General features: G+C 41.9%; 1 protein-coding gene across 2 annotated transcripts; it reads right to left on the bottom strand.

The window, feature by feature from the left end:
* Nucleotides 1-3,611: 3,611 nt before the first annotated feature.
* Nucleotides 3,612-5,719, bottom strand: LOC147637305 (uncharacterized). Of its 2 annotated transcripts, none has more exons than XM_086800943.1 (2): nt 4,193-5,719; nt 3,612-3,949 (listed from the first exon to the last, which is right to left on the bottom strand). In XM_086800943.1, the coding sequence occupies exon 1, from the start codon at nt 5,702-5,704 to the stop codon at nt 4,232-4,234; it is 1,473 nt and encodes a 490-aa protein (XP_086657069.1). In that variant the 5' UTR covers nt 5,705-5,719; the 3' UTR covers nt 3,612-3,949; nt 4,193-4,231. The 2 variants fall into 2 exon arrangements, with proteins under 2 accessions (XP_086657069.1, XP_086657070.1); XM_086800944.1 differs by having other exon boundaries at nt 4,207-5,719.
* Nucleotides 5,720-24,184: the final 18,465 nt, after the last annotated feature.

Here is a 24,184-nt window from a genome sequence, read left to right as displayed (position 1 = left end):
AGGGCCCCAATTTTTTCTTTTAAAAAAACTTTTTTGATAAGTTCCAAGGGGTGGCAAGGGCCACATGGCACCCTATCGAGTCCCCCCTCCATTTTTTGTTTCATGATATTATGTGCCCTCTTGACCCATGCACTTTGTGTACCCCCTCTCCTTTCTACTAGAGTACATGACTCAGGCCCTCCCTCCGTAGCACACAACCCAGGTCAACCACCCCCATGCCCCCTACTGACTGGGGTGACCCCCCCTAAACTCCATGCAAGCCATGTCGCCCCCTCTTCCTAGAGTTCATTTCACCAAGAGTGACCCTTTACCCCCCCCCCCCTTTCTGCAATAGCTCTCTCTCTCTCTCTCTCTCTCTCTCTCTCTCTCTCTCTCACACACACACACACACACACTCTTTCTCTTGCTCTCACTTTCGCATCCATACACTCATGCACCCACTCTCTCACCTACACATGCACACGCATTCACATATATATCCATTGTCTCATTCTCCCACTCATACACCCACACCCTCACTTCCCATGCATGCACCCACGTTCTCTCTTTCACTCCCATGCACTTACACTCTCTCTCTCGTTCTCTCTTCCTACACACACACTCTCTCTCACTCTTATTTCCCACTACCACACACACACACACACATACCCATACACACACTCTTCTTGGTGCACACCCACACATAAATGCACACATCCACATTCTCGCCCTCTCACCAGCGCCCACGAGGATGGCAATGATGACATAGATGCCAGCGACGGCAAGGGGAGACAAATACAGCAACACACACTTGTATGCTTATGACTCCGCTGCGACACACACAAACTTTGTTTCTCTTGGTCATAGATCCACACACATGCTCATGCACACATACTTTCTCTCTCTATCAATCATGGAAGTAGCTGGAAATTAGTACAAAGTCATAGCATGGCAGCCAGGGATGCAAGCATGACAATGCTGATGAACACCCCCATGCTCACACTCGTGCACCGTGATAGCCGCACATGTACATTGTTGGTGTTTTTGTGCAATCAAAGTCCCAAAACATGTGGGAAAATACATGCACAAGGCATGCCCAGCTAAGACAAGCTAAGACCAACCAATCTTGAGGTTTTTTTGTACTTCAAAGAAGAACGTATATAATTAGTCATCTTTGCTTTAAGAGCAACAATAGTTAGTCTCACCAGGCTAGATAGGGAAGGAGTGGGAACTTCTTCAAGCTTACCAAACCCATTGGCCTATGTTGGGACTACATAATCATGGGTGTAGAAGAAAATCTTTCAACTATTAAGGTTAGAAGTGGCACTGTCAAATAATACACCATCCCCAATGTGTGAGTGCATGGCATAAAACGTTCGTATAGGACTCCTTATGGGTTGCTTCTCAATGACATTGGAAGGGAGGTATATGGAAAGAAGGAAATTGTCAAATAATGTTAGAAATAAGAGCTCACAAACCATGTACACTAGCATACTATATTGAAATCATACAGTTGCAAGGGAAGTAAAAAACATGACGATATGGGTGTAAGGAAATTTCTGATGCAAAGTATACATGTTGCACTAGGGCCACCATTCCATCACGCCCTATTTCCTTGAAACCTAGTATAGACACCCCTTCCAATGGTACTCTACCACATCTCAATGTTGAATGCAATGTAGTCCAATGGCACTAGGCTATAAATACACCCAATCTTCTTTTTGAAATTGCTTTTCAACCCGAGCACTATGTTTATCCCTTGTAATGTGTACAAGTAGAGCAGCAACCTCACTTCTCCTTGACAAAGATGCACTACCTCCATGGTTTAAAACCCTGAATTGGTTTGGGGGGGGAGAGAGAGAGAGAGAGAGAGAGAGAGAGAGAGAGAGAGAGAGAAGTTTGCACAATAAAAATTTGAGGGTGGTGGATAGAGGGAGGTAGATGTGGGTGTGAGTAGACCTGAGCATAGTAGAGAGAGAGAGGTAGATATGAGATGTAAGCATTGTAGAGAGAAGAAAGAGAGCATGAGAGAGAGAGAGAGAGAGAGAGAGAGAGAGAATGAGCTATGGATATTTGAGGTTTGGGGTGAAGAGGATGATGTTAGAGGGAAGAATGAAGCTTAGAGAGAGAAATTTGAGGGAAAAAATAAAGTTTTTTGATATAGTATGGTTTGGGTTGGGTTTTGAGAGGGGAAAAGTGGCCTTTAAAATTTTCTTTCTAGGATTGTTTTAACCCACAAGATTGATGGGATTGAAAATAGTACTTTTGAGAAGTTACCTTCTAACTTCAGGTTCTAACTTCAGGGCAGCTAGCCTAGCTGCCCCTTACTTTTGGAGGAGACCAAATGTGCACACTTATCTCTTCCTATTGGTCCATTGCTAAACGAACGTCATTATCAAAAGGCCCAAAAGATGTCAAAAGATTTCCTAAAGTTGTGATTATGCCTAAAAGATTCATAGAATTGTGGAAGATCTTTGGTCTATGAAGCTAATTATGGCTAATGAAGATTCAACTAGTGCCTATTTGATGGGTCCTAGTGAAGTATATAAGCACTTCAAAAACTTCATCACTATAATTGAGAATATCCACTTTTTATAGATTTTATTTCCATGCTTAGCTACAAGAGTAGAAAATGGGTCTTGACACTTCTTCTTTCCCAAGGGAGAACAATTAAGAGCATGCCTTCTATTCCAATTCAAGGCCAAGGTGGTAGTTTCTCTTTGCAAAATTAGGGACATTAACAATCTTATGATTCAAAGTAAAAATAGGAACAATTGGGTGTGGAAGATACCACTCTAAGACAATGGGAGCCAAGGAGGCCATGGTAGATGTTCTTAAGTGTAAATGGATGGTGGACCATGGTGGGCCAAACTATCTTAAGTGTTTTGCACCCCTAGACCCACGACCTTTCCCGTTAAGAAACCCCCTTTGATCCATTAGGTCTTCTTGCGCTTGCACTTTCCTATGTTTTTTTCCTCCCAAAGGTTAACCAACCCCTCTCCAAACCTAGCTACATGTAAGCAATAGCCTTTGATGAGACATAGATCCCTTTTCATGTTGTATTAACCTTCCCCTTCCATCAAGAAGAACATGCCTTTTACTTTTCTAGACCATATTTGTCCCACAAGGATAATAATTAATCAATCAATCACTGTGTGTGTGTGTGTGTGTTTTGATCTTCAAAAGTTTGATTGTCACAATCGTCCATGGGCCTTGAGCTCTTTGCGCAGCTGGTGCTGCATCATCAGCGTGTTTGTAAAGCTCTTGCATTGCATTTCTTGTAAGTCTTTGCTTGTATTTATGTGGAACGGCTGTTCATCTCCTCTACGATCTTGGTAGTAGGTTATCTGCTGAATGTGCTTCTCTGGACAGCAGGTCACCATCTTCTCCTCCATTAACGCCCAACCCATTTACTTCTTCACGACCAACGAATCCCCCAAAACCATCGTTTTGAATTATAGCTAATTTACATGAGATGTCCCATAGTGTGCCAAAGGAAGTTAGGCAAACATCATACATCGCCCATTACATATTCAAACCATTACATGTGTGGACCACTTGCAAAACCTACATATGTGTACCCACAAATATGCATGTGCCCACACATACGTGTGTACATACGAAAAGATAAAGGGGCAAAACAACAATAGAGCATTTATTATCAAAAAAACAAAATTGACCACCTGGGAAGACACACTCGACAACCATCCATCCTGAACTACACGAGCAAAAGGAGAATAAGGTTGTGAGATCAACAAACTATGTCAAAGGCGGAGAGTTCAAAAGAGCGAGGCTTCACAGCCAACTGTGGATCAACAAACTGTCAAAGGCGGACAGTTCAAAAGAGCGAGGCTTAACCACCAACTATGTACTGAGATGCGCCAGTAAAGAGAGCGGGCATCGCAAACAGCTGCCTTCCACCCACTTCCTTCAGGATGCATTTACACGGACAATCGGAAGAAAAACATTCCTAAAAACAACAGGAAAAAAAAACAATGTAGAAAGCCCTCTCTCCCTCTCTCTCTCTCTCTCTCTCTCGCTCACACAGCCACACAAACAGCATGCTTATCAAGAAATAAAGAAGAATAGAGGCAGTATCAACAAATCAAGAAATACAAATACTCTATCAAGTACTATCAGGCAATAAAAGCGTACATGCAAACAAACAAATGCATAACACATGTACAGCAAATACACATAGGTAGATGCATACATTTCAGATCCAACCTGTTGAACATGTCATATGTGCCAATCACCAACTGCACACCTCTTGCTCTGACCCATACCAGACATAAGTCTCTTCCTTAAGCATTTTCTCCCTCAGCTGCCACCGTTGCTTGTAGTCTTCGTCCTTCAAATCGAACACACAATCACCAAGAATGAGTCTCATCAAGCCATCGAACAGTCTGCGTACCCCTTCAACTTGCCCATTACCATATTCAACTCTGGGCAGAGAAAACCATCGGGAGCTCAAGTAGTAGGTGCCAACAAGCATAGGACCATCAGCATAACTTGCATGTGGATTGTCACGATAATTCTTTCTATAAAATGCAGTGCCCTTCTTGAATTTCAGCTGTAGTTCTTCCACATCAGTTTTGTTCATGCCTGTGATTTCCTGATGCCTTTCAAACTCAGCCATAGAAATCAGATCAATCCTCCCATCTCTAATCTGCACATACCCTTCTGGAACAAGTATCCCGTAAGTCCACGTGGATGATGTCATAACCAGGACATACACAGGTCTACCATGCCCCCTTGATAAGTTCACCATAGCATGCTTAACTGCATAGAACCCACCTTGAAACCGACCATTCCACTTAAGCTTGTCTTCAACAAACTTGCGTTCCAACACACATACAACTCTGTCTGGATTGAAGAAGATATTAGACTTGGAGGCAGCCTTCTCCTGCGGTCTATTGTCATAAACATGAAGAACTCCATCTGCAAAGCCTGTCGCGACATCAGCATCCTGTTGCAAGTCACACAACAGCTCAGCAGCTTCCTCTGGTACGAGGGACAGTTCCTGATTATCACCATCCGACCGATTGGACCCGAATGGTTCCTGTACATCCTCCGTGTCTGGATTGATGTAGCATCCTAAATTCTCCTCATCATCCACCTTTCTTTTCGTGCTCCCTGCCATCAGTTCCTCAAAAGACCACTTCCGCTTCAAACCAACACAGCGTTCATTGTGAATTTCCACATCTTTGCTGGAGGGTTTTGTGAACTTCCACACACCATCCAAAAATGCAAAATGCAGAGGAAATGCTTGCCGCTCAGATTCTGCGTTGCAATATGCATGTTCTGCCTCGAGGAATCTATTAAACCATTTCCACCTAGCCTGAGCTGTTTCCTTTTCATCCAGTACATTCCCTTCAAACTTGTCTGGAACTGGAAAGCGGCTTCCCACAGGAACATCAACCACCTCGACTAATGGAAAGTTGGCAGCAAACAAATCTTTGTGGAAGAACTGTGGAGCAATCTTTGCTGGATCCGTGACTCTCCACTTCTTCCTCTTGATGCTTCCAGAGGCAGAAGTTATCCCCGAAACAGCAGTAGCAGGTACAGTCTCCTCCTTTCCTTCCTTTGGGACAGCATCTCCATTGTCAGCCTCTCCGTCGTTTGTCTTCAGATGCAGTACTCGGTCTTGAAGATCCCGCACATTCCCAGACTTTGGCAGACCAAACCTTGTGAGTAATTCCTGAACTGCAAAAACCAGAAGCATCGAATAACCTGCAAGGACAACACATCCAGTGAAGGAAAAAGCAGCAGGAAAATACGTACGCTGCCTTTTTTTCATTTCCCAGATCAGGAGGAGCACGATCCTCTTGCTTCGTTCGGTGTGCAAAGCAAAGCGTCGCCATGCTCTGTCAAACCCTAATCTCTCTGTCAAACCCTAGCTAGGATAGCCGAGGTTTACGAACCTGAAACTTGAATCCTACGTTGCGCACAGCACTGAGAAAGCTCGGATCGCGCTACACGCAGAGCGAGCGAGCGAGAATATATATATATATGAGAGAGAGAGAGAGGAAAGGGACAGAGAGATGTATATGTGTGTGTACGCATGCATGCATGCATTTATATGTAGTATGTACATATGCCTGCATGCATACATTTATGTATGTATGTATGTACATATGCATGCATACGTACACATACACACATATATCCGTACATCTCTCTCTCACACACATTTACACACACATGTGTGTGTGTTTTCGAGAGAGAGAGAGATGTACTCATATATGTGTGTGCGTGTGTGTGTGCATAGGTACATATATACAAACATAAATGCATGCATGCATGTATGCACACACACACATATATATACATGCATATACTCACATATATATATATCACACATATATTTGCATACATATATACCTACTCACATATATATGTGTGAGTACTTATATATATTTGTGCAAATATAAATATACATGTGCGTGTACCATGCATGCATGCATTTATGTATGTATATATGTACAAATGCATGCAAGCATATGTACATATATACATAAATATATGCATACATACGTACACACACATACATATGCATGCATTTATGTATGCATATATGTACAAATACATGCAAGCATATGTACAGATATACATAAATGTATGCATGCATGTGTACACACACATACATATACATACATCTCTCTCTTTGTATCTCTATCTATGTGTCTCTCTCTCATACACGCATATATATGCGTACATCTCTCTTTCTCTCTCACACACATATGTGTGTGTGTGTGTGTGAGAGAGAGAGAGAGAGAGAGAGAGATGTATGCATTTATATGTGTGTGTGTGTACACATGCATGCTTGCATTTATGTATGTATGTATATATGTACATATACATGCATGCATATGTACATACTACATATATAAATGAGTGCATGCATGCATATACACACACGGATATATATCCGTACATCTCTCTCTCTCACACATACACACACATATATATGTGTGTGTGTGTGTGTGTTTGAGAGAGAGAGATAGATGTATGCATATATGTGTGCGTGTGTGTATAGGCATAGGTACATACATACATACATAAATGCATGCATGCATGCGTACACACACACACATACATATGTGTGTATATATATATATATATATATCTATCTATGTCTCTCTCTCTCATACACGCATATATCTCTCTTTCTCTCTCTCTCTCTCATACACACACACATATATGTGTATGTGTATGTGTGTGTGTGTGAGAGAGAGAGATGTATGCATATCTATGCACATACATACATACATAAATTCATGCATGCATACATACACATACACACACACACACACATATATATTCATACATATATTTGCACACATATATAGATTTGCATACCTATATACCTACTCACATATATATATTTGCATATATGTATACATACTCATTCATATATATATATATATATATATATATATATATATATATATATGCACATACATATATATTTGCACATACATACATATTTCCATACATGTGTATTTATTTGTACACACGCGCATGCGCGTGCACACACACACATATATATATATATATTTGCATACATTGATAGATGCATACTTACATACATGCTTGCATATGTACATACATACATAGATGCATGCATATGTGTGTGTGTGTGTGTGTGTGTGTGTGTGTGTGTGTGAGAGAGAGAGAGAGAGAGAGATATGTCCGTAGATATATATATATATATATATATATATATTCTCTCTCCCTCTCTCTCCCTCTCTCTCTCTCTGTCTCTCTCGTGCGCATGCACGCTGGCGCACCCTCTCGAGCAGCAGTAGGTCATGATGTATATATTCTCTCTCTCTCTCTCTCTCTCTCTCTCTCTCTCTCTCTCTCTCTCTCTCTCTCTCTCTCTCTCTCTCTCTCGTGCGCATGCACGCTGGCGCACCCTCCCAAGCAGCAGTAGGTCATGATGTATATATTCTCTCTCCCTCTCTCTCTCTCTCTCTCGTGCGCATGCACGCTGGCGCACCCTCCCGAGCAACAGTAGATCATGATGTTCATTCAAAGCTCTAGTGTTGGTGCACCCTCCGGAGTAGGTGATGACGTTGCAAGTGCTCTATGTCATGAGCATAACAGGTCATGTGTTGAAAGCTGTGGTGCTGGCACACCCTCCTGAGCTGCTCATGATGTTGAACGTACTCTCTCTCTCTCTCTCTCGCATGAGGCCAAGCAGCAACAATAGCTGACGATCTTGCACCCTCTCGAGCAGCAGTACCTCATCATGCTCACAACCTGGTGGTCGTGCACCACCCTAGCGAGCAGCAGCAGCAGTTGATGGTCTTGCACCCTCTTGAGCAGCACCAACTCATGATGTTGTAGCCTCGTCAGTAGTTGCACCCCCGTCAGCAGGAGGTCATGGTGTTGTACCCTCGTCAACAATAGCTCATGATGTTGCACCCCCATTAGCAAACAACAACTCATGGTGTTGTGCCCTTATCAGTACTCATCACGGTGTTGCACCCCCAATAGCTCATGGTGTTGTGCCCTCGTCTCATCAGCAGTGGCTCACACTATTGCGGCCACATCAGTAGCACCTCATGGTATTGCACCCCCGTCAGCACTAGCTCATGATGTTGTACACCCATCAGCAGCAGCAGCTCATGATGTTGCGCCCCCGTTACAACAACTGATGATGTTGCACCCTCCAGAGCAGCAGGAGCTCACCATGTTCATGAAATGGTGGTCCTACACCTTGTCGAGCAGTAGTACCTCATGATGTTTTGCACCCTCTGGAGCAGCAGTACCTCATGATGTTTCACCCTCTCGAGCAGCTCATCATGTTGTGCCCCCTTCGATAGTAGCAGGTCATCGTGTCACACATAGGAAAACTCACACACACACATCTCTCACACACACTTCTCTCTCTTTCTCTCTCTCTCTCTTACCTTATATTGTTGTTGCTAGAAGCCAGTTGTGGTGGTCGTAGAGGTGCAGTGAGGTCTCATTAGTAGTAGCTCATGATGGTGGTGGTTGTCATAGAGGCATAGCCAAATTAGCAGAGGCGCAACCAGGTCAGCAACAGCTCATGATGGTGGTGGTCACAAAGGCGCAACCAAGTCAGCACAGCAACTCATGATGGTGGTGGTCGTAGAGGTGCAGCCAGGTTAGCCACCAGCAGTTTGGAGGCAATAGGTCTGGCCGCCGCCGCAGGAGCACGATCAAGCTCAGGCAATAGCTCTGGCCACAGTGTCAAGCTCCGATAGCAGCATCAACTGTGTCCACCAGTAGCGTTTGCACAGTAGCAGCTCCTGTAGCTCTGTCTAGCAGCTCTCACAGCAGCAGCAGCATCTGTAGTAGTAGCTCTTGCAGCTCTATCAACCATAGCTCCCACAACAGCAACAGCAAGTCCAACGGCGTCAGGCAACAGCAATATATAGTAGTTCAAGAGCAACGTCAGATGATAGCAGCAGTAGTAGCTCCAGCAAGCAGGAGATTTAGCACAGAAGGAGAAATGGAGGGAGGTGGGATAGGGGAATTTTTTTTCTCTCATGCAAACCGTCTCTCTCTCATAAGACTAGTAGTTTAAAAACCTACTCAATAATGTTGACATGTACTAGTTTAATCCATCATTTTGTACAGGTCCGATGGATTAAACTACTAGAAATATAATCAAAAAGTCTTATTGTTGGGCATGCTTTAATTAGCCTAGGGTTGAAATTTCATCTCAATTGGACTAGTTTTGGACATCCAAATTGCTAGAAAACGGCTAACAATCTAGCTGAACTACACAGTTTTGAGTGTTTTTGCTGAGCAATTAGAGTGTCTATGTGTATAGAAGCTAGTATTAGACTAGAGTAGTGTAGTAGCACTCCATAGCTAGTATACAAGTGTATAGAACTTAATGGATTTTGATGAGATTTTTTCACCACTTGTGAAAATGACCACCCTTAGATGTGTTCTTGCATTGGTTGCCAAAGAGGACATGGAGCTTGTCCAGATGGATGGATGTAAAAACAATGTTTTTACATGGAGATCTTCATGAAGACATTTATATGTAGCAACCTGAAGGTTTTGTTGACAGGCAAAGAGCATTTGGTGTGTAAGCTCAAGAAAAGCCTTTATGGTCTTAAGCAGGCACCAAGGGAATGGTACCATAAATTCCATTCATTCATGCTGTCTCAAGGCTTCAAGAAAAGTGACTTTGATCATTGCCTCTATACCAAGAAAGCTACAGATGGTAGCTTGATTATCTTGATCGTGTATGTGGATGATATGTTACTTGCTGGTAAAAGCAGAGATGATGTAATAGCCTTGCAATCAAAATTACATGCAAATTTTGATATGAAAGACTTGGGTGATGCTAGTCATATTTTGGGCATGCGTATTCAGCGAGACAGATCTCAGCAGTGGCTTCGTTTGTCTTAGGGAGAATACATTAACAAGGTGCTTCGTTTGTTTTAGGTAGAATACATTAACAAGGTGCTTCGTTTGTTTTAGGCAGAATACATTAACAAGGTGCTCACACGGTTTCACATGGAACATGGGAAGGCATTGAGTACACCATTTCCTTCATATGTGAAGTTGTCTAGCAAAGATTGTCCCAATTTTGATGAAGAGAAGGTTGAGATGGCAAAGGTGCCATATGCATCAGCGTTGGCAGTTTGATGTATGCGATGATTGCTACATGCCCAGATATTGCATTTGCAGTGGGAGTGGTTAGTAGGTAAATGTCAAATCCACGCAAGAAACATTGGGAGGCAGTCAAAGGTGTGATGAGATATTTGAATGGCATGAAGAACTTGTGCATAAGCTTTGGAAAGAAGGAAGCATGTGTAATTGGCTACACGGATGCTGATTATGCAGGTGAATTGGACAATAGAAAGTCCACTTTTGGCTATGTCTTTCTATTTATTGGAGGGGCTGTTTCATGGCGATCTCATTTGCAGAGTTGTACATCACAGTCTACTACTACTGAGGCAGAATATATTGCAGCTTCAGAAGCATGCAAGGAAGTGTTATTGCTTGCATGTCTAGTAGCAAATTTTGGTATAACTAGTGAGATGCCGGTTTTGCATTGTGATAGTCAGAGTGCTATCATGTTGGCCAAAAATTCAGTGTTTCATGCAAAGACTAAGCACATTGATGTGAAGTATCCCTTCTTGCGTGAAGTGCTTGATGATAAGCATATGCAGCTTATCAAGGTTCACACAGATGACAATCCTGTTGATCTCTTAACCAAAGGCTTACCTTCGTAGCGGTATGCACATTGCAGGGTACTTATGGGTGTTGGCTAGATGGTCATTGTCTACCTGTATTGTATGTATATATATACATATTCACCCCATACTTAAAGGCACATTGTCCTTAAAGTGGGAGGTTGTTGGGGTGGTAAAGCCCAATGTGCCAAGCCCAATCCCTGGGCGGCCAGACTAACCGAATACACACTGACCATTCATTATACTTATATTAATAATGACTAAAACCTCATCACACATTATGTGATAAGGAGTCCACAAATCAATTGTGTCTCATCTTCTTCTTCTTCTCTACACTCACACATGCACAAGCTCCCGCTACACACATTCTCTTCAATAATAAATGAAAATCCATACCAAGCTTATTGAGGATCAATGTTATGGTTGTTACCAACCCATTAAGGAACTTTTAATCTTGCATAGATGTAAGAATTTGCTTACTTCTTGTTAAACCTTGCGGATTGGACTCTATGGTCATTCTTGTAGATCTGAATCTACCTCGAGCATTTTGCTTATGCTTGGCACTTAATAGCCTATTGTTACTTTTGGAGTGATGCCTGGATAGCTTCGCAAGGCATGCTAACTTGTGATCATGCTCCTAATCCTTAATGGTAAAGTCTTTTGTGCCATAGTTTTATCATATGAGAAAACTTGGGTCATCTTCTCCCCATTCTTGCACATACATGTATTGCAAACATGTTTAAAGTAGTCCTTGCACAATAGAGACTTTTCTTGAGAGAGGAACTCTAATGAAGAACTTTCATTTAAGAAATAAAGAAACATATCTTTTTACAAATCTACCCTAGCCTTGCATCCTTTGGCCGTAACATGCATTGCAAAATGTTTCTCACATAAGGTAGGTCATAGAATTCATACATGGGCTTCTCATAGTAGGGATGCTTTTCTATGTATCTAGAAATCCCTTCCTTTCTATGAAAATGTCTCATGCAACATGCAAAATCAAAAATCCTGCAAATCATATATTATGTAAACCATAAGCTTTCCTAGCCATGGATTGTGTAACATATAAGCTTTGCACATCATAAGGTATGCATGTCATATGCTTTATATAACATCAATTATGTAAAACAGAGTATCATAGGATAGATTCCTTCTTAAAAAAGAAAGAAAGCTTGGCTCTGATACCAATGAAACCTTATTAGTTGATTTATTGTGTAATAATAATTGCAAGAACATCAACATAATCTTTTCCAAGCATAAACTTAACGATTAGCTCATGTGTGACATTAGCACCCATGCTTAGTGATTCTCTATGGCGATTCCCATAGCTTATGGCTCATGATCCTGTAGCAAGCATACACATATACACATGGTTGAGTCATAGCAATCCACTTACTCTTGCCAATTGCAAGATCCACAATTTGAGTAAGAAAAGAAAAGCATTAGTTGATTATCACACATGAATCAAACACATAGAGGATGCTAACAGTGTGGGGATAGCCACTCGCTCCTCTCACACATGCATAGCAATTATAATGTGAAGAGAAACTTGCATAAGACACCACAATGAGGGTTGCATTTATGAGGCTTCCCCCCCCTCAAAAGGCTATGTATTAATCACGTTTCTCATAAGCTTACATCAAAAGATGACTTAAACTTGAATTAACACTTCATTGGGACTATGGAGGCTAAGAACTCCATAACCCCCTTGTTGTGCTATTTCCCTTGGCAACCTACAGTTGGGGGTGGTAAAGCCCATTGTGATATCCCTAAGTAAGTGGGCGGCTGGACACCATTCTTTGTAGTCTATCTAATTGTTGGGGTGGTAAAGCCCATTATGCTAGCCCTAAGTAAGTGGGCAACTAGACACCATTCTTTGTAGTCTAACTAATAAGGACTCTCTCAAACCCTAGTCACTCATTGTGACAAGGAGTCCACATCTTGTGTCTTCTTCTTCTTCTCTGTGAGATCCCTGTTCCCACCGAGCAACAGATTCGGGGTACTAGCAGCGGAAGTAGCACTTCTCGTGCGGGACAAGGGTCCCACATTCGGGGCCTCGTCCATGGATATCCGAACAAGAGACTAATCTGTCGATTTTTCCAAAAACCGGACTCGGAAAAACTTCTCTTACCCGGAAAGCACGGGCGATTCCACCAAGATAACTTTTTTCTCTAACGCAGTCAAGACCATTACTGATCAAGCTGATCCGATTGTACCTATAAAGATACTCGGTCAGATCAAGGGAGAAACTTGCACTTGGATCATTGGGATCAACGCTTTTTTCCCCATCAAAGAGGCACAGCCGTTGATTCCTATCCATAGAACAATTACTATCCGGGATTTACTTTATCTATCGTAATAACAGAAATTGAGTCTCGATTTACGGATCCATCAGTCCAGCCTAACCCCATCCGATCCCATGGGTTAGCCAACCGCCCAACCACTGTAGTGATGGGATCCAATTTGGAATTTGGTTAGGTTTTGTCCCGGGTACCAAGGAAAAGAGTTCCAAGGCCCCCTAGCCGGAAGTTCACGCACATAAAATTAGGCACACCACTTACACACCCAATATGAAATTGCCTTTTTCTTAGCATCAGCTAACTTTAAAACAATCCTTTAATGAAACCATAGTACCACTGATCACAGTCTTCCAAATTATCCGGTTGATTCTCAAATTTCCCATCATTCCTTCATCAGAGTATCTATGGCATCACTGGCAACTAGAACGCTCACCACCTGTCCACTCATCAGGGGCCGTTTCAATAGTTCCTAGCCCATAATACTCGGCAATATAATCACTTATCAAGATGGACTCTCGTTGAAGATCAGCAAGATCAACCAACAGATCCATATAAAGAGCCATGGACTCATCCATTGAAGACCAGCAAGGTCAATCAACCAGATCCATGCCCGGTTTCAGAAAACAACTCTTACTCCTTGTTCCAATATCTTCCTCGACGCACGCGTGGGTATCCTAGGTGACCCAGAGCCCGAGCACCGTATGGTCAGCACCCTTTAGGATCCTTCGCAGGTGACCTAGCACTTCACTCATAGGCCGCTTCCTTGGTCCCTCATCCACCGTACCGGAAGCTCACCATTTTAATCGAACCGAGGCTGGTCAAGACCTCGGTCGACCTTGCTATGGGAGACGTCCTCCATTGACTCTCCGTCAGCAGTTGCAACTTTATCAGTTAGGTCTCCACGACCTTAATCACAAGACGGTCAAAATGCTTTCCCAGCATTCTTGACATAAAACAGTCATTTACAAACAGCATTTACAAACAGTTTACAAATACAGTTTCTATATTAACTCTCATTTTTCCACATTATCCCTAATCAATCCACATTACTTATTCCACATTCCATTTATATGTGTACTCATCCCATCACATCATTTTCCATCTCATCACTTCAGATTCCTTCGCATCACATATCATATATTCACATCCACATATATCCACATCCACATCCACATTCACATCCATACATCCACATCTACATCCATGCATCTATTTTCACATCCACATCTACATGCACATTCATGCATCCTCATCCATACATCTACATCTACATGCACATTCACATCCATACATCCACATCTTTATGCATACATTCACATCTACATGCATACATCCACATCCCATCCATGCATCTACATCCACATCCTCATTTACATCCATACATCCACATTCACACTCACATCTACATGCATACATCCATACATACACATCCACATTTACATCCATGCATCCACATCCACATCCTCATTCACATCCATACCTCCACATTCATGCATCCACATCTACATGCATACATCCATACATACCCATCCACATTCACATCCATCTTCTCACCCTCTCACAACCCATATACATCTTATCCCATCACATACACTTCTTACCTCATCCCATACACATCCTATCACTTCTTAACTCATCTTATCACATTCTAACTCATCTCATATGCATCTTATCACATCTTATCACTTCCCATATCTTTTATGCATACCTCTATGCATGAAATTCAATTATGCTAAAAGTAACACTTTTATAATAAAATAATTATCTTTTATGCATACCTCTATGCATGAAATTTAATTATGCTAAAAGTAACACTTTTATAATAAAATATTCATCTCTTATGCATACCTCTAAGCATGAAATTCAATTATGCTAAAAGTAACTCTTTTATAATATAATATTCATCTCTTATGCATACCTCTATGCATGAAATTCAATTATGCTAAAAGTAACACTTTTATAATAAAATATTCATCTCTTATGCATACCTCTATGCATGAAATTCAATTATGCTAAAAGTAACTCTTTTATAATAAAATATTCATCTCTTATGCATACCTCTATGCATGAAATTCAATTATGCTAAAAGTAACTCTTTTATGGGAGAAACTCATTCAATGAGTAAATGGTTTGATGGTGACAGCTAATTGTGAGCCCCAATGCACCTACGCATGTGGGAAAGAAACCCCCAAACACTTGTCTTCTCTTTGAAAAGATGCAGGGGGGAAGAGAGCTTGAGCTCTTGCAAGCACACACACACTCACAAAACCCTAATAGAGAACACACAAGGTGAGAGGCTGAAAATCTTCTTCTTCTCTACTCAACACTCAACACACCATATACAAGATAAGAGTACACACAATATGAAAGGTACTCAACCAATACATACACGGGTTCTCTATAGTGTGAACCCGACTAAATGAACTGGCGCTATAACTATGCCAGTCTCTAGAGTGGCTGTCACACAGCCTGTCATCCCACTGGCCGCATATCACCCAAGATCTCACCAACCATGCCAGTGGTGTAAGTGCGGGGCCTATCCCCCAGGCGGGTCATCAGTGTCCACCACCTCACTAGAGCTCGATATCTCAACACTCCCCCTCGAGCTCAACTCCATCTCATGTACACCAAGCGAAGCCCTGAATCTGCGGAGCTTCTCTGTACCCAATGCTTTGGTGAAGATGTCAGCTACCCGATCCTCTGTGCTGACATAAACAAGGTCAAGGTCTCCTGCCAAGACCTTCTCTCTGACGAAGTGGTAGTGGACCTCTATGTGCTTCGTACGAGCATGAAAGACTGGGTTCCTGGCCAACTGTATACTGCTAATGTTGTCACAGAAAATGACAACTTGTCTATCCACTGATAGACCCAAATCTGCAAGTAGCTTTCTCAACCAAGCTACCTCACATGCTGCCATAGCAGCTCCTCTATACTCGGCCTCTGTACTCGATAGAGCAACCGTAGGCTGCTTCTTGCTGCTCCAAGTCACAGCAGCACTCCCCAAAGAAAACATGAATCCACTGGTAGATCTTCTGTCTGAGATACTACCAGCCCAATCAGCATCTGTGTACCCATGTACACATATCTCTGTCCCAGTCTCATAGAATAGTCCACAATACAAAGTAGACCTCACATACCTCAGTATGCGTCTCACAGCATCCAAATGCGGTTTCCGTGGAACCTGCATAAACTGACTCACCAACCCAACAGCATAGCTCAAATCTGGTCTGGTGATCGTCATGTAGATCAAACTTCCTACTATGCTCCTGTACATAGTAGGATCCTCCAAGATCTCTCCTGAATCTGCACTCAACTTGCCATTCTGATCCAATGGCACAGAAATAGGCTTACAGCCTGTCATACCATACTTGGACAACATGTCCAAGCCATACTGTCGCTGCAGTAATCCAATACCATGTGGTGACCTAATCACCTCAATGCCCAAGAAATATCTGAGCTCCCCCAGATCCTTCATCTCAAACTTCTGTCTTAGCAAGATCTTTACATCAATGATCTCTGCATCATGGTCCCCCGTAATGATTAAGTCATCTACATAGATGACAACAAGCACAACCCCTCTATCACCATGTCTCACATACAATGAGAAATCTGCATTGGCTACATGAAAGCCAATAGTGACAAGATATTCAGAAATCTTGTCAGACCATGCTCTTGGTGCTTGCTTTAAGCCATACAAGGCTTTCTTCAACCTGCAAACATGCTCGGGGTGACCCACATCCTCATAACCAGGTGGCTGCAACATATACACCTCTTCTTGCAAATCCCCATGCAAGAATGCATTCTTTACATCCATCTGATGTAAAGACCATTGCTTTGACGCAGCCACTGCTATCACAACTCTCACCGTTGCCATCTTGGCAACTGGGCTGAAAGTTTCCTCATAATCAATCCCATATGTCTGCGCATATCCTTTGGCTACCAATCTAGCCTTGTACCTGTTTATGCTTCCATCACTGTTATGTTTAACTTTGTACACCCACTTGCAGCCAATGGCTTTCTTGCCTTCAGGCAATTGCACTAAATCCCAAGTTTCATTTCCATATAGTGCATCCATCTCCTCATCCATAGCTTTCTCCCAACACACATTTCCAACAGCCTCATCAATGCGTGTGGGCTCTACAACCTGCACAACTTTTGCCATATATGCATAATGATGTGCCACATAACCATCATATGTAAATCTCTACACAAGGTTCTTCACTCTCCCTGATCTTCGCAGCTTTTCATTCATGGCCTCCATAGCCTTCTTTACACCAGGTGTTCTCATAGCTGGGATCCCAAGCTCCTCATCAAGGCTCATATCTGAGCCACTAGACTCTCCATCAACATGAGAATGCCCTGCAGAAATGTCAGGCATACCAAGGGGCTCAACCACTTTCTCTTTTCCTTTACGTGATGTACTAATCACATTTGCAGGACTGGTATTATGACGCAGCCTGCCACTCCATGGTCTATCAACAGACCCACTAGATGAGGACTCTCCTGGTCCACTCAAAGACTGTGATTGCTGACCTGCATTCTGTGCAACCACACTTCCACTCACATCAGCCCCAACAGCTTCTTTTTCAGTAGCATACCAGCTGCTCATCTCATCAAAGACAACATCCCTGCTTACCCTCAACTCACGTGTAGCAGGGTTATAACACCTGTATCCCTTTTGCTCAAGGGAATATCCAATAAACACACATTTTTCAGCTTTCGGATCCAGCTTAGTTCTCAGCTCATCTGGCACATGCACATATGCAATGCATCCAAAGACTTTCAGATGAGACAAATCTGGTTTTCTGCCAGTAAACCTCTCCTCTGGAGTTACATCATGTATGGCTGCAGTTGGAGTCCTGTTCATGATGTATACTGCTGTAGAAACAGCCTCAACCCAATAGCAATGCGGCATATTCTTCTCTTCCATCAATGCTAGCGCAATCTCAGCAATGTGCCTGTTTTTCCGCTCAGCAACTCCATTTTGCTGCGGAGTGTATCTGCATGTAAACTGTCTCCGAATACCATTCTTCTTCAAGAATTCAGAGAACTCATTGGAGAAGTACTCTCCCCCTCCATCTGACCTTAGGCACTTAACATATTTCCCTGTTTGCTTTTCAACCAAAACTCTGAAATTCTGAAAGTGAGTGAACACCTCACTCTTCTCCTTCATGAAATATACCCACACTTTCCTTGTGTGGTCATCAATGAAAGTGACATAGTACCTGCAGCCTCCCATAGACACGGTCTTCGTAGGACCCCATACATCTGAATGCACAACATCTAGTGCATTTCTGCTCACATATCTGTTACGTGGAAACACATGCTTTGTTTGCTTCCCAAATTGGCATGCTTCACATATTTTCTGCATACCTTCCACTTTAAATTTTGGCAGCCCTGTCACAATTCCTTTTGTCTGCATAGACTTCAATCTCTGCACATTTACATGTCCTATTCTTTTATGCCATATGTCTGTGTCTGCAACAACTCCTGAACCATTTGCAAACATCGCAGCACTCATTTCAGGCATGTCTACATCCAATGTAAACATTCTGCCCACTCTGTTGCCTTTTGCAACCAACCTGCACTTGTCTTTGAAATCTTCAACATAACACCCATCTGGGTTAAACCGAACCTGCAAACCCTGCTCAATCATCTGGCCAACTGAAACCAGATTCTTTGTTATGTTCGGTACATGAAGTACATCTGCAAGGTACTTCACTTTGCCATCCTGCATAGATAATGGCACATCTCCAACGTGGGCAATTGGATGAGCAGTGTCATCCCTTGTTTCCACAAAACCTGGTCTTTCCGGGTTTTTCATCTTCTTGAACCACTCCCCATGACTCGTCATGTGGTTCGAAGCGCCTGAATCCACATACCATACATTATCTTTTTGTGCTGCATCAGCATTTTCAGACATGGCATTCACAACATGCTGCATAACAAACAACCTTTCATTGTCCTCATTATTTCTGCTTGAGGATGCATAGTTGTTTTGCTGCACTTTCCCATTTTGCATGTCAGCTTGCTTCTTATAACATTCTGACTGCACATGTCCTGGCTTACCACAATAGTAGCATTCACGTGTATCATTATATTGCCTTTGCCAATTTCCACGGCCTCTTTGACTCCCCCTGCCTCTGAATTTGCCTCTTCCACCTGTGTGTTGTTGTTGTTGTTGTTGACTCTGGGACTGTTGTTGTTGCTGCTGCTACTGGCCATAATTCTGGTTACCTGTTCGGCCACCTCCTTGACCGCGTCCACGGCCTCCTCTACCTCGTCCTCTTCCTGAACTCGTGTAGAAGGCCTGTTGCTCTGAACTGTTTTTGCTCTGTGAAGTCTGTTGGTCTTCACCCAAGCTCTTCTCTTCGATAATCAGCATAGACACCAAATCTGTAAAGTTGGGAATGTTTTCCCGAGTCTGAATAGACGTCTTGAACACCTTGTATTGTGGCCCGAGACCACGTAGACAGACTTCCACCTTGTCATCATCATCTACTGACACACCAATAGATGCAAGGGATTCCACAATGCCCTTTATCTTCAACGCATAGTCATTCACAGACATGCTCTTTTTCTCCACAGTATGAAGTTCATTCTTCAACTGTATCTTACGTGCCTTGGTATTTGTTTCATAAAGTTTTACCAAGGTGTCCCACGCCTCCTTGGGGGACTTGGCATCCTGAATGTGCCCAATCATGGTGTCCTGTATACTAATGGAAAGCCAATACATAACCTTCCTGGCTCCTTGGTTCCAATCTTTAAACTCTTTCACATCTGCAGCAGTCGGATTTATATCCGGTATCTCCGGTGCCTCTTCATGCTCACCTTCTATGTAGTCCCAGTAACCTTTTTCCATCAGGAAATTTGTCAACCTGAACCTCCAAGCATGGAAGTTATTCTTGTCCAGCTTCTCAGCCACAATCTGTGTTATGCCATCATTAGACATCTTGCCAGACACACAATTTTACCAGAAACTGCACTCTGGTTTTTCTGCACAACTGCTATATTTTCTGCACAGCGGTACTGCTATCCACTCAAATGTCACAACCAGTGACCTCAATGCACATACATACACCCAATGGCAACTGTAGACCTCTTTGCAGCACCCACAGTGTCTGCACAGTCAATCTTTCTTCCTGCAGTACTTGAAACAGAGTTCTGCAGAGAATCGATGACTTACCCGCAGTGCTCGAAATCGCCTGCTTTCTGAAAAACGAAGGTCCAGACGCGCCCGAAACCCGTTTTCGGCCCGGAAATTGTAGTCCGAAGGACTGTATAGTTGCCCTATAGCTTCACTCCCGCGAAGAAAGCTCCTCAATCAGAGATCGTTTGCCGGTGCCTCCCGTAGAGCTCCCGACAAGGGTGTAGACACCAACACAATAGGGAAGAGTAGTTGTAGCTCTTACCCTCGTACCGCTTCTTGTGGTTCTCTTGCTTGCAGCTCAGCCCTTAGCACGAACCAGGCTCTGATACCATGAAAAGATACAGGGGGGAAGAGAGCTTGAGCTCTTGCAAGCACACACACACTCACAAAACCCTAATAGAGAACACACAAGGTGAGAGGCTGAAAATCTTCTTCTTCTCTACTCAACACTCAACACACCATATACAAGATAAGAGTACACACAATATGAAAGGTACTCAACCAATACATACACGGGTTCTCTATAGTGTGAACCCGACTAAATGAACTGGCGCTATAACTATGCCAGTCTCTAGAGTGGCTGTCACACAGCCTGTCATCCCACTGGCCGCATATCACCCAAGATCTCACCAACCATGCCAGTGGTGTAAGTGCGGGGCCTATCCCCCAGGCGGGTCATCAGTGTCCACCACCTCAGTAGAGCTCGATATCTCAACACTCTTCTCCTTTCTCCTTTTCAAAAATTCTCTCTCTCCTTTCTCCACGTGAAGGGGTAGGCACTCTTCCTTTATCTTGTAATAGATCCTAGTTGGACACTAGCCAAGATTTAGAAAATGGTACGTTTAGAATGTGCCAAGTTAGTCGTGCACACTATGTCATAGACTCTACTTGGATGTGCTGTAAGATTCCTCCCCAGCCTCTCAAAATGTCCAGCATCTTCTCCCTGTAATCAATTCTCTCTTCAGAAATATAAGAGATCTCATCTTTGCCTGTTTTGACATAGAGAGAGAGAAAATATTCTAGAGAGAGAATATTCAGATTTCGAATATTTTTGGATAGAAAAATATCTCATCTTATTAAAATAAGTTTCCCTGAAATAAAAATTCAAAAAGAACTTTCCAATGTGCAATTGGAATTAATTGGAAATGGGTATGAAGGACCTTAGCCTAAGGGTCTAGATTTTCAGAAATTTTTGGATTATGGTCCAATTAAGGGTCCTATGGGCCAATAGGATCAATCCATGTGTGGGGAGGAGATAAATCCAATTTGTAAAAGAAGATACCCAAAAATGAGTAAATGCTCACATAAGATGAAGAGTTGACTATGTACAAGGTTTATTAGTAAGAAACTATGAGTGATATTAAAAATATGAGTTATTTTGGGTATAATGATTCCATTTTGACACATATGTAAGGAAGGGAGTCCCTTCAATGCTCACATAAGATGAAGAGTTGAATATGTACAAGGTTTATTAGTAAGAAACTATGAGTGATATTAAAAATATGAGATATTTTGGGTATAATGATTCTATTTTGACACATATGTAAGGAAGGGGAGGCCCTTCAATGAGGCGCCTACTTCACATGCTTGAATGAGATTTAAACTCATAAATAATGTGATATTTTATCTCTCCTCTCTCCTAATTCAAGTCTAGTTCCAAAAAGTTAGCTTAACTGACCTAAAAATGGTAAAAAATTGACCAAACTGATTTGAAAAATTCTAAAATCAGTTTGTTTGGTTACGAGCTCAATTTTTCATATAAATAGAAGCCTTCCCTTTGTTGAAAAACAATAGTGTTTAATGCATTGTTACTCTACTCCACCCAAGCCAAGACGTATGAATTTATTAATAATTCACTAGTTTTTGACATTTTCCTCTTCCAAAGATTGGTTGGCCACTCTTGTTCAAACAAGAGTTGAACCCTCAAACCATCAAGCCAAAGGAAAGCTTTCAAAGTCATTAGTAAGTTGGTGATTCTTCTTTTCACTTATTTTATGGTTTACATGGCTTTAAATGGTTTTTATGCTTTATGTCTTTTCTAAAAATGTTATGCTTCATTACAAAAAGGCATTCCCCTCTCTTCTCTAACAAAACCCACCATTCTCTATCCTAGGTGAATGGTTAATTGATTAATTTTAAGTTTTTATAATGATTATTTTATTATAAAAGTGTTACTTTAAGCATAATTGAATTTCATGTATAGGGGTATGCATAAAAGATGATTATTTTATTATAAAAGAGTTACTTTTAGCATAATTGAAATTCATGCATAGAGGTATGCATAAAAGATAAAAGTGTTACTTTTAACATAATTGAATTTCATGCATAGAGGTTTATTTGGATTCTGAATTGAAAAATGATGATTCTTGAAAATTGGTTGAAATGTAATAAGCTGAGCGAAACCACAATGAGGATGAATGGGACGAGTCCCTGTGTTGATATTCATAACTAGAATGATGATAATGATTTCAGCAAATCACTATGAGATTAGTGGATTGTGCTGTCAAATTGCTACTGTTAACACTTGACTCGGTAGATTAAGTTAAGGAATGACAAATTGAGAACTTGCTTGACTGAAATTCCCGTGGAAAAATGTTCAAAAAGAAATTTTTCGGTCTAATGGACCATTATCGTGTTAAAGATATGAATGAATATGATCTGAATAAATTGTTATTTAATGATGAGTTCTATATAAGGATATAAGGGACATTTATCCCCGTATTCTGTTGGGTTGACCAGAATATAAGGAACCCCAGAATAAATTGGATCTTAAGAAAAAGAGTTGTTCTCTACTTTGCGAGATGAGGACATCTCGCACTTTTTTAAGTGGGGTAGAATGTAAGATTCCTCCCCCAGCCTTCGAGGTATACAGGAGTAAGAACCTCCCTTTCTGATCTTATAATTATCTCTTCTCTAAAATAGAAGAAAGATTCTATTTAAAAAGAAAGAGCCTTTCCCCAGAATACTTCTTCTCAAGAGTCCCACCTGTTTTAAGGATTCAGAACGATGAGTTCAGAAGTGAGAATCGGTGTTTTGGATACCAAGGTTTTGGTTTTCATTCGAGTACGGCCCAAAAGAAGTTCTTTATCTCTTGGGAAGTATAAGAAGTTATCCCCTAGATATTGTGGGCCTTATCTGAATTCAAAGAAAGTAGGTGACTGAGCCTACGAGCTTCTTTTATCTCCTCATCTCAAAGTTCATAATGTATTTCATGTGAGCCTTCTATAGAAATATGTGCCAAACCCAAATCATGGAGAGACAGTAAAACTTCAGTGGTGTGGCAAGATACCCCGTTGGCTTCTAGGTTACGCTAGTTCCTTCTTTTATATAAGTCGTAACTCTTACTTGTCGCTCGCAGTAATCTTACTTCCATCAATTCCCTTTCTTTCTTAATCTCTCTTATGGCTTGGCAGCAAGACTTGGTTTTATCCATGATGATTTCTCACCTTCAAGACACAAGCGAGTCTGTGAAGAAGGATTTTATAGAACTGTATGAGCGCTCACTTTTCCCTCACTTGGGAACTTCTGTAGCTCAGAACAAATGGCGGACCTGTCGAGATATA

Source organism: Cibotium barometz, chromosome 7 (genome assembly GCF_041138505.1).
Source record: "Cibotium barometz isolate CiBa-2024 chromosome 7, ASM4113850v1, whole genome shotgun sequence".
In the NCBI taxonomy this organism is placed as follows: domain Eukaryota; kingdom Viridiplantae; phylum Streptophyta; class Polypodiopsida; order Cyatheales; family Cibotiaceae; genus Cibotium; species Cibotium barometz.
This window is presented reverse-complemented; position numbering and strand designations above follow the sequence as displayed.

Excerpts from the sequence above, each read along its gene's own strand:
- LOC147637305 (XM_086800943.1), bottom strand. The coding sequence starts at position 5,704 with ATGCTTCTGGTTTTTGCAGTTCAGGAATTACTCACAAGGTTTGGTCTG.